This window comes from Phlebotomus papatasi, chromosome 1, assembly GCF_024763615.1.
Source record: "Phlebotomus papatasi isolate M1 chromosome 1, Ppap_2.1, whole genome shotgun sequence".
NCBI classification, from domain to species: Eukaryota; Metazoa; Arthropoda; class Insecta; order Diptera; family Psychodidae; genus Phlebotomus; species Phlebotomus papatasi.
In genome coordinates, this window is record NC_077222.1 from 78,180,406 (window position 1) to 78,192,830 (window position 12,425).

Genomic DNA, 12,425 nt, shown 5'->3' on the forward strand with positions numbered 1-12,425 from the left:
ACATTTTTGTTTTTTTGTTTTGCACAAAGAGAAAAAATCCACAAAAAAAGGAATTTCAATATCATAAATATGCAAATTCTCATAAAACATAAATTGAATTGCAAATAAAGTTTTATGCTAAGAAATACCAGAAGCTATTTAACAAAATTCTTCAAACGTGCGAAGCTTTTTTATTCCTCTATTTATTTAGAAAAAAAAAGAAAAATATATGTTTTGAAGACTTGGAAAAAGAAATGAAAACTACCTTAAATACGGAATTATGTGCTAAACTCCTATTTGTTAGCTGCATGTAAAAATATACAGAAGAAAAAATGTTGTGGTACTTTTTTTTCGTTCTTAATCTCATTCTTCACTACACTAATTTCATGTGAACACATATAAAATTAGCATATATTTTTTAAAAACAATAAAGAGATAAATTTGCCATTTTCTCTCTCTATCTATCTCCTCTGTCTTCTGCCTTTGGATAAATTATACTTGAAGCAATCTAAGCTCATTTTTGTAATATTGAACAAATGATGACTGCGGTGTTTTTCTTTGTTTTCAAAAGTGTAGGTATTTATTTATAGGAAAATGTGTTTGAAAAAAATTTATAGCACCACACTCTGTGATAAAAAAATAAGATAATAGGGCTTAAAAAGAAATATTGTACTCACCTTGTCCAGAGTTCGTTCGTAAGTTCGGACACTTTCAATCAGAGAAATCGCAAAAGGATAGATTTGGTTGGCTTGATGAGCTTTATTCACAATTGCCAGTGGAACCCTGAAATCCAATTTGAAATTATGCAAAATATGTCAACTTATAAGGAAAATGACGAAAACAACATCAGGGTTTCCAATTCGAATCAGATCGATTCCAAATGAATAAGATTCCAATTGAAATTCAACAAAAGATAACTGAGTCGTGACAAGACCCAATACAAAGAAAAGTTGATTATGCAGAAGCACATGAGAACAGCCATGTACTAAAAAAAACATATTCAGAAGATTTCCCCTTATCATTCATTGGAACAGCACCATAATTCCGGAACTACTACGTCTTTAGGTAATTTAACCATTACGACGCTTCCGGTACACTTTTAGATCAGTAAAATTTCCTGAAATCTAAATTCGCATCCCCGTCTTTCTCAAAAGATTTTCATAACTGTATCCCATTCTTTCGGACACTAAATTATATTGAACTAAATTGAATTTAGTGTGATGTTCAAAAGAAGAAGAAGAGTACGAAAGAGTAGGATAGACATTCAGAACTTTTAAGAAAGAAAAGTATGTGAATTTTGACTTTATGACATTTTCCTGATAAAAGGTGTGTCGGAGCGATTAAAAACTAAATTTGATGAAAAAACACTAGAAATAAATTATTTCGAATTCGAACGAATCTTTTTTGGTCGAAATTATTTCTTTATGGCTCAGGCACACCTTTTAGATCGGTAAAATTTCATGTGATTGAAACTCAAATCCCTTCTTTTCTCAAATAATTTGCATACAAATGTTTCATTCTGTTGCACTCAAAATTCGATTGAACTAAATTTAATTTGATGTGAAGTTCAAAAGAAGAAGAAGAGTCCGAAAGACTGGGATAGATAGATATATACAAAATATTTTAAAAAAGAAAGGGATATGAATTTCGATTACATGAAATTTTCTCGATCTAAAAGATGTGTCAATATGTGTCAGAGCCGTTACTTCTATCGTTTACATACCGGATATAATCCATCTACATGTACTCTAAATCTAAATTAAAAATCAAAATTGTTGTGTGAAATTAAGTTGAAAATATTTTAATTTCAGAAAAATCCACAAATTCTGCAACACGGAAAATGTTAATTTAAAGCATCATCAAAGGTGTGCTTCAGATATTCCAAGTGGACAATGATCAAATCTAATTTTACTAAATCGAAATGGGTTGCTTGAAGCATTATGAATGTATTTTGGAAACCCATGATGAAGACTGGACTAAAAAAAACTTATTCAATTATTTAATGAATTGCAGTAAGTTTCCCTTTGCTATGTGTTTCTTAAAATATAACAAAATTTGAGCTGAATAGGCAAAAACATTTAATTTTTATGGAATTTTTCGTTCGTTTTATTCCAACATGGAACTAATTTTGCGTATTCCTAATATTTTAATCATTTACTTATTAAATTTTGATTTCATGAAATTTTCTCGATATAAATGTCGTGTCAGACATAAAAAATGGGTTTAGTCAATATAAAAATCAATATTCAAACTGGAGAGAAAAAACTATTTTTGTAAAAAAATAACAAATCTGCTTGGGCACACCTTTTAAATTAGAAAAATTTCATGAAATCCAAATTCACATCCCTTTGTTTCTCACACGTTTTGCATTTGTCTATCTCATTTATCTGATGTTTAAAAGAAGAAGAAGAGTTCGAGAGGATGAGATAGGCATATGCAAAGCGAGTGAGAAAGAAGGGAATTCGAATTTCGATTTCATCATCTAAACTTCTTGATGACTTTATGATCTTCCTGATCTAAAAGGTGTGTTAGACACATAAAAAACAAATTTGATCAGTAAATAAACCAAAGTTAGCCAATAAAAATCATAATTTCCTACTAAAAATAAATTATCAATTTTTTTCAATAAAAAGATAGTTCTAGTCAGAACAGTAGAAAATATGGTCTCTGATTTGTGATTTTTTTTGTTTCCCCCCTTACCAAGGTCTTAGGCCTTGTGGTCTATTTTGACCAAAAATCAAATGTTTAGAGATCCGAAATATATTCATCTATGTATTCAAAAATACCACATCGTCGATCAATAAAAAAAAAATCCTATCAACTGGTAAAAATAAAAAAATAACAGATATGAATTAGGACCTTATATGATTTGTGAAATATTCAGTAAAAGTTACATTTCACTGAGAAAAGAATCAATTTTGATCATAAAGGACCCGGCACACCTTTTAGATCAGGAAAACTTCATTAAGACGAAATTCGAATCCTTTCCTTTCTAAGACGCTTTGCATATATCTATCTCATACTTTCACACTCTTCTTCTTTTTTTAAACGTCACAATAAATTTAATTTAGTTCAATCGAATTTGGAGAGCGAAAGAATGAGTTAGACGTGAAAAACGTGTGAGAAAGAAAGGGATGTAAATTTTGATTTCATGAAATTTTCCTGATATAAAAGGTATACCGGAGCCATAGGAAATTTCCCGTTTGGTAAATACAAAAAAAAAATAAAATAAAATTATTGATCAATAAAAAAACACATTTTTTTAGTTAATAGTTTAAGATTTGGTAAAAAATGCATTTTCTTGTAAAAAAAAACATCAAATTTTCTCAATAAAAAATAGTAAGAAAATTGTTTCAATAAAATATTCAAACTGATCACTAATGGCTCCGGCACACCTTTTAGTTCAGGAAAATTTCATAAAATCAAAATTTACATCCCTCTCTTTTTTAAAAGTTTTGCATAATATATATCTTATTCCCTCGTACTTCAATTTCGTTTGAGCTAAATTGAATTTGTTGTGATGTTTAAAATAAGAAGAAGAGTGCAAAAGAGTGAGATAGATTATATGCAAGTTTTGAGAAAGAAAAGAATGCGAATTTCAACTTTATGAAATTTTCTTGACCTAAAAGGTGTGCCGGAGCCATAAAAATTTGTCAGTAATGGCTCCGGCACACCTTTTATACCAGGAAAATTTCATGAAGACAAAATTCCCATAGCTTTCTTTCTCACATGTTTTGCATATGACTATCTCGTTCTTTCGCATACCAAATTCGATTGATTGAAATTGAATTTGGTGTGATTTTTAAAAGAAGAAGAAGAGTGCAAGAGAATGAGATAGACATATGCAAAGGATGTGAGAAAGAAAGGGCTTCGAATTTCGACTTCATGAAATTTTTCTGATCTAAAAGATGTGCCGGAGCCATAAAAATTGAATTTGATCAGTATTGCTTTCTATCCCACTTTTGCGGTCTCGAAATTAGACTGATCTAAATTCAATTCTGTATGATATTCGAAAGAAGAAGAAGGGTGCGAAGGATGCAAAATTTTTAAGTTAGAAAAGGATGTCAATTTTGATTTTATAAAATTTTCCTGAACTAAAAGGTGTGCCAGGCGTAATATAAAAAATTACTGCTATATTTTTCAATTTATTTTTTTTTTGTTTAATAAAAAATTGTATTTTTTGTTTTTTCTTTAAGAAAATCAGGGGGTGACATTAGCTATGAAAAATGCAACCAATTTTAGTCTAAATTTTTCCCTGTTTTCGCACACATTTCACGAGATATCTCCGAAACTACGTAGGTTGCCACTTTGTGATTTTCGGTTGCCTATTCAATATTAAGTTGGCTTTTATTTTGCATTTATACTTTTTGAAAATTCATTCTACACTGACAGAAAACAGCTAATAAACCCAAAAGTTTTTTCGGCACGCTAGAAACATATGGGAAACATAGGAAATGTCATGCCCCTGAAGAAAATAGTAACAGATGAAAAATAATAAATCAAAAGGACGAAAATTTAGACTCACCTAAATCCTAGACTCTTCAAATTGCGAACCTCCTTGTACAACATGATGATCTCCGGGAGAAAGTTGACTTTGAGCTTGAGGACATTTCCACGACCGGTACGAGAGCGACTGGACTCAATGGTGAAGATACGTCCACTGATGCCAAAATTTCTCTCCTGCACCTTCCTCGCCCAATCCTGAAATACCTCAAAGGTCGACAACTTGGCACGGAAACTATCACCGTCATTCTTGAGCTTCTGTCCCTCAATATGGGACTCCCAGCCTTTGCCAAGTACATCTTCCACTCTCTTGAGATACATCGTCAGTTGATTGTCAATTTGACGAGCCCAAATTATTGATCCCGCAACTGGAGGCAAGTCCCTGACATTGGATATCCGGCAACTCTTACTCTGCGGATACTGCACTTTGAATTTCTCATGAAGTGCCTCAATGTCATCTTTGACACGTTGAATCAACTGAATCTGATACTCCCGGATGGCCCCACGAATATGCGGACGCACAAACAGAGCATTGAATCGTGAAAAGATTCGAAACATTTCATTGGCATTTTTTGCCGTGCCCAATTGATCACGAAGATGAGCTGTGATCCTTGTTTCTACACGATCAATGCGCTCCTCATAGCGCTTCACTGCTGCATCCCAGGCTTCTGTACCTTCCTTGGTAATGTCCAAACATTCAACCTCTTTGACATTCTCATAGGCCAAATTGACTTCTTCAATGGCATTGGCATCAGTAGCCTCCAAGCTGTAGGGTTGCTTGGAATCGGTAATGCTGTCCCCTTGGCCTCCTTCAGTTTGACGCGATGGACGCAGGACACGCAAAATGACAGTCCTCAGTTGTTCATGCTGCCTCCGGAACTTCCTCATATTCTCCATGCGCACCTGAAGTTTTTTATGCGCCGGCGTAACACGCCAAACCATCTTCAACTGCTCATCGCGCTTCTTCTTGACAATATCCCTCATAAGGGCCTGCAACTTGTCATACTCATCATCCCAGCAACTAAATACCTCAAAGCACTGATTCATCACACGTTCAAACTCATCAAAGGGGATATGCATGAGTCTCCTGGTGCCCAGAACCTTCAGCAATTGCTGCCCCAAATCCCTCGAAATGGCCTCAATGAGCCTCAATGCACGCTGTATCGGATACTTAGTGCTCCTGACTTTGCGCAAATGCGAAAAAATCGACTGAACAGCTGACCTAATCTTCTCCAATTCCGTGGCCGAGAGTAAATCCTTGATGGGAAAATCCTTCATCAGGGGATTGTAGTCAGCTACCATTGCTAGTGCTTGCTGCAATCCAGTGTCCGTGTCAAATGAAACAATTGCATGAAAACGCTTTCCATGCTTCAGAATATCAAGAGTAAGAGTCACTTCCAACGATTCCCTCTTCTCCTGAATCCTATGCAATGCACGTTCGAGATTCAACCAGAAGGACACCTCTTGAAGAGCCGTACCACTGGAAGGATCACGATCGAGTTTCGTCACCTTCTGTATCTCCTTAATCCATCGATTGACCCCATTTTGAAGTTGATTGAGAAATGACGAATCCTCAACTTTATCCCCAAAATCACCCACTTTTGCCTTATACCCATCATCAGCGCATTTTTTAATGGTTTGACTGACAATTGGATGGACAATCAGAGAAATTTCAGGAATATCAATATTCTGTTGAAGATGCAACAAACCCATTTCCAATTCGGCCAATTTCTTCTCAACACTCGGCACCATTTTGTCACCATCACGATCAGCACGACCTGACTCCTTGATGTAACTCTTAAAGTAAGGAGCCAGGGATTTGCTGATGAAGGCATGAAGGGTCTCATAGGGAGATCCCTCGGAAAAATTAATGAGGCGTACTTGACTGTGAATGGTCTTATCAGCCTCAACGACACTTCCTCGCTTGATACAAACCAGAGATGTCATACGATGATTGGAGTAGATGACTTCATTGCTGATGTAGTAAGTCACCAATTCCTTCTCTTCATCGCCTTCTGGCGTTTGATCATTTTCGTCCTCTGCGGAAGCAAAGGAAGAACGAAAATCGAATAAGATTTTCGATAATATCGAACTATTGTGTGACATTCCTATAGAATGTGACTTTTGAAAAATATTTGCATTAGCTACAAAAAGTACTGCTATCGTTTAAATTTTTCAAAATCGACTGTGTAAAGTCGATGCTATCGAAAAGAAGTTATCTAGTCACCACGAAGGAAGTAGGGCATATTGTTTGTCGAACATTTATAAACTAAAGCTAACTCCAGATAATTTTTCTCATGTATTGCCTATTTGAAAATATATACCAGTTTACTGACACAGGGTTTTTGACATTTACAAGGTGAGGCTGGTAATGATAAGACGGCGGTCGACGCAATCATTACACAGAATTTTGGGATAATAAAAATGTTATCTTACTTATAATAATTAATAAATTAATTATTATAAGTAAGTTAATTAATAACAAATAATTAATTAATTATACCAAAATTTTATCTTTTCGAAAGTCATTCATATCAAAATCAGCCCTTTCGTCCTTTATGTTTCTACTAATTCTAGGTATGAATCATTTATAAACCTTTAAAATTAAACAAACTAGAAGACTTGGCAGGGATTCAAAGACCTTTCTAATAGAATCTGAATTGTTTCAAACGAATGAAGCATGCCGTGAAGGGTCGTTTGAACCTTTGACCTTGAAAATCGTTATAATGCATAATTCAAGGGCATTTGCAAATGGAAAATGAAAAAAAAATCACACAAAGAGCTTCAGAAATATGCAAAAAAAGCTCAAAAAACTTGATTTTGAAAGGTGTCAGGAAAAGCCGAGGATCACTTCAATGGATCTGTTCACACAGTGAACATGGGTTTTTAGTTTAGAAGAAAATAATTATGAATGTATTTAAATAGCTAAGATAAATACATGTTAACTTTTATTGCAAGAAGAAAATTATCAATATTCAATGGGGTTTTTTTAGCATTTAGAATAATCATAGGGAATTTATTCATTTTGGGATATATTTTTACACTATTAAATCGTTAGATAATGAAGATCAGAAAATAATTTGGGTCATAGTTTGGTTTTTATTAACAGTTTACTTTTGTATGTTTTCATAAGAATAAAGTGAAAATTTCCCATTGCCATAGATCAGTTCATTACAATTTATGCTGACTTATTATATATTATTTTCCCCACATAAGGTGGGCATGTATATCGATGGCTTCGGGAATTTCTTTCTCTCTCCACTTTGTTTAGGGGATTTAGTACTAAGAGTTTTTACTTTATAAACAGAAAAAAATTGAGAATAAACGCCTTTAAAATTTCTCCTCTTGAAAAAGCAACTGCTCGTGCATATTAGCCTCTAGAAGGTAAGGTGATGCAGCAGGGAAGGAAAAATAAATTTAACTCAACTGACGTGTTTTAATAATGTTCCGGAGTTCCAGTTCTAGTTAATCTTTCCAAGAGATCTATTTGCGAACGCGGTGCGCTTGAGATAAATCTCTTTTCTTCAATACTTCAACTACGGATAAAGCGCTAACGCTCGCCAGTTGAAGTAAAACCCCTTGGTCTCAATTACCCCAAAATTCTGCTATTTCGCGATTGCTCTGCCAACCCCGAGCTATCAAGCCACCCTCATTGACCATTGCATTGGTCCTTTGAGAACCTTCTTACTTCTCCTGCCTTTAGGAGATCATTTCAGGATCAATTTATCAGAGAGTTCTTTAAAGACTTCAAGTCAAACACCAATACGGCATTATCCAGAAATCGACTGATTCCCAAAAAAATCGTGTTAAATAAACTAAATAAATGTATTTTTTGTTAGTTTTCTTTTAATTTTTTTCTCTTTATCACAATTGTAAGAGGGATGAACCCTATTTTGTGATTAAAAATGAATATTCTAATATTCTAATAAATAAATCATTAAAAGATTCAAATTTGAAATTTCGAAAGATGCAAAACTAATAAAAAAATTTAAATCGATGCTTTTCTAAAACAAAATTATTTTTCTATTTCACAAATTAATATAGTTAAAATTTTAAATTTTACTGCTTCAACCCCACAGAGAGCAGTAGGGAACATAGCGGTAAATTCGGAGGACTCAAGCTTCGGGCAACTTATTTTTAAGTTCTTAATTTAATTGACCTATGTTTCTTGTCAGTAAATTTAGCGTATTGGATTAGTTATTTAAATATAAAATTATAATAGGCCAAATTCATAAAAAAAAAGTTAAAAAAAATGACTTGTTCGCAGTTTGAGTTGTCCGAAGGTAGTGCGCTTAAAATCCTTCGATTTTTTGACCTCCCAAAATGACCACCTTACACCCCCCCCGCCCCAGGACCACTTTTCTCAACATATCTTCGCGTTTCAAACAATTTCTGAGAAATGATATCACGCTGTTTATCCGTCCATCCGTCCATCTGACCGCATGTGTGTAATTATCTCTACAAGCCAAATGGTTAGAGATAGAGACTTGGTGCCTTTGGGTGACCCCCCATTAAAACACTTCTCATTTCTCCCCCCCCCCCTTCCCTTCTCTTCTAAAACCGTTTTTTTAGTTGCCTAGGCGAAGTAGGTGGTGTATCATTGAACAGATCAAGTAGGTTTCGTGTAAGACCTGACCTGACAGATTTAACAACGACCATGTGTTAATCAATGGTCTAATGCCTATTTACGGCTATTCTGGGAACCGCATCAAGGACCTTCTTAACGGGAAGACGGCCAATGAGCACAAGAAACATTATGGGCTAAACGACCCGGATATGAATTCTGAGACAGTAAGTTTATCACATGATAAATTCATCGATTTGAAATCTCGTTTTCTAAGTGTTTCAAGAAACTTTCACAAAAATTATCATGTAAATTCTAAGATATCGTGAATATTTCACATGATTTTTTGTGCGAACACTTCACGAACTACTCACAAAAAAGCGATCAAAGAGCTATAAATTTCTCACGTGATTAACTCAGGAATTTCATATTTCACACTCTGGTCTTCGGCGTACTAAGCTAATCCTGGAACCAGACGGCAAATGGAGATGAGAGATCTTAAATCTCAACAATACACCAGTGAAAGGTGTTAGTTGGCCTGCTTACGGGACACTGTGCTCTTGGCTCCAATTTGACAGAAATGTTTATCAGCACAGATGAGGATTGCCGATATTTTCTAGAGGATAAAGAGGACAGTATTCACATCCTGTGCAACTGTTCTAGCATTTGGGATACAGCAGAGGATATTTCTGGGAGACATTATTACCCTACTTCTGGTATGAAACGGTCCCAATCTGGAGCTTTATTGCCATTTCTTAAAGACACAAAAAATAAAGCTCTAATAATTAAAGATTAATGCTTTGAGACCACTTCTATACTCTGTTAATAAAAATGATTTGACTAAAGCCGACAAACAAATTACTCAGAAACGGATGAAAATGTAATCATTTTGATTATAATTACGTTAAGCCGACTCTCCGCTAAAGTCGTAACCGTAAGTGTGTCTAGGAAATAAGGCACCAACGGCCCAACAGTTCTTTATTGAAAAAGAACTAGCAAAAAAAGATAAAGGACAGTATTGAAAATTGTTTCCCGATGATCGTAGAAAAACAATGAGTATAGTAAATAATTATAAAAAAAAATGCTTTCAATAGGTCAATTATCAAAAAGGCAATAAAAAGTTAAAATTATTAAGTACTTCACTACAGTGAAAATTTATTTAGCTTTATTATGCTAATAAAAGGAAATTAAGAGACTAATTTATAATTTAGTATCGCTTTACTGAATAATTAACAATAAAACATTCCCTAATTTTTCAGTGTTAAAATGTTTCATGATAGGTCAGCCGGGATGGATTTCAACATAAACGCTTACGTGATTGGTCAATTCTGCTGAAGAATTCCGCACATAACTAAGCTAAATGGGCTTGAAATTTCTTTAAAATAAAAAACCGTAAAAAGTATTAAAACATTTGATTGTGTCTTAATAAAAAACTTCAAAGCCAACTGCCAATAATTCCTCATAAAAAATGTGAAAATTCGTTTGTTTACATTCCTTTGTTTACAAACAGAAAACAGCTGATGGAAGCCGGCTGCCGGTCAGCTGTTTTCGTTTTCACGGTCAAAAGCCGAATGCAGCGGGGCAAGAGGCGAGGAAGCCAAAAGAGAGCCACGAGAGAGTCAAAGAGAGTGGAAGAGAGACCCGTGAGAGCGCTCAGAGAGACGCGAACTGCACACGAAGACCCCACGAAGAGTCTCTCAATTTCAAAAACTGTACTCGCATGACGTCATCAATTTCGACAACTCATCCAATATGGCCGACCATCTTGGTGAAAATTTTTCATGCAACGCCCCAATTGGGGCAGAGGCTCACCTTTGGAGCAGCAGCGCTGGATGTAGAGTGCCTGCACTTGCCCATCGCTGAGGAACTTGCGGATACTTTCCTGGTTGGTACGGTCATCCAGGGCGAGATTAAGAGCAGGCGGCACAACATCTTCCTCCGGCAGCAAGATGGTGGTTGCCTTCCGCAGGTAATTGGCAAACGCCCCGTACTCCACAATCGCCACATTTTGGGCATCCCCCGGCGTATCGGTGCTCTCCAGGGAGTCCCCCATGATTTGCACACAATCACTGGTAGATTTGAGTCTTTTTTCAACACAAAATCACACTCTGAAAACTTTTCAATGCAGACGAAACACGAAGCCACACTTTTCACAAAAGAATGACGTCTGCACTGAGAGAAATGACAGCAGTACACTGTTAAAAATCGCGAAGAGATATTTTTTACGCACGCGTTAGGTGTTTGCAATGTGATTGAAAAAATAAATTAATCGCTAAAAAGCAAGCAATACAATATATATTTTTTTTTATTTTCGCTAAAAATAAGTGAATTGTATTTGTAGTTCCGCTCAACCACGGGGCCTGTAATTTTTGGGTTCAGAAATGTGGTGTGGTGAAAGATTGGATTTTGTATTGTTTTAATTGAACCAAAAATAATTTTAAAAATTTGACTTATTTCTATTTTGAATCCGACACAAACAGCCGTAAAAAAAGTAAAATAAGAAATTGAAAATTTGTAGGTTTTTCTTAGTCTAACCTTAAAAAATCAAGACATAATTTTCTATTGCCGAAATCTTTGTGTTTAATTTGAAACTTTAAATTTGAGTAAAGAGACGAAAACGCTGATCTAAAAGTTCTCTAAATCTAAATTATTCATATTTTTCTAACCTCAAAAATTCACTCATTTTTAGGCGTTTTAACCCTTTAAGGACGATTGGGTCACCGGTGACTCAAAAAAGAAATTTTTCGTTATGGCCTTCTAAAATTGTGTTTTGCTCTAAAAAGTCAGAAAAGTCAGAAAAAATGATTTTTTCTGACCCCCAATTTATGACCTTCTCGTCCTTAAAGGGTTAGAGAATTATTATATTTTTAAGGAAAGAACCTAAAACCCTAGGATCCTAAAATAAGAGAAACTGGAGATGAGAAAAAGTGAGAAATAGAATATTGAAATAAGAATTTGATGGATATCTGTTGATAGCGAAATTTGGGAAAACGGGAGAGCAGAAATCAGAGGGATACTAGAGAGACCATCTGTGAATGCTCATGTAAAGGGAAACATAGGTTAAATAATCAATTTAACCTTTAGTTTTCCAACTTGAGATTTCAAACAAAAAAGTCAGAAAAAGACTAAAAAGAAGCAGTGAAAAAAATAGTATAAGATAGGTGAAGCACATATCGAGCGTGCATCTCGGATCGTCTGATTTGCAAGTCGGATCTGCCCTCCCGGCCCTCCCTGAGATAAAATAGATTTTTAAATATTACTAACTATATTTTGCCAAATTATATTGCATTTGTTTGAATCAATTTTCTCTTCACCTTTCAAAAAGAAAAAAAATGTAACTCTTCTTCACATTTATTGAACATATCGTTTATTGACTCCC

General features: G+C 34.7%; 1 protein-coding gene across 8 annotated transcripts in view; it reads right to left on the reverse strand.

Moving 5' to 3' along the window:
- Positions 1–11,214, reverse strand: part of LOC129804328 (dynein heavy chain, cytoplasmic) — a 47,044-nt gene extending 35,830 nt beyond the window's left edge. For 4 of the 8 annotated variants that reach the window (XM_055851549.1, XM_055851558.1, XM_055851532.1 and 1 more), the window contains exons 1-4: positions 10,859–11,214; positions 4,505–6,521; positions 657–762; positions 245–283 (exon numbers count right to left, since the gene is read on the reverse strand). In XM_055851549.1, coding sequence (XP_055707524.1) covers positions 245–283; positions 657–762; positions 4,505–6,521; positions 10,859–11,099 — 2,403 coding nt within the window. In that variant the 5' untranslated portion in view covers positions 11,100–11,214. The remainder of the gene's footprint in view (positions 1–244; positions 284–656; positions 763–4,504; positions 6,522–10,858) is intronic. The other 4 variants (XM_055851588.1, XM_055851596.1, XM_055851568.1 and 1 more) reach the window with 1 other exon arrangement.
- Between the last annotated feature and the right edge of the window lie 1,211 nt (positions 11,215–12,425).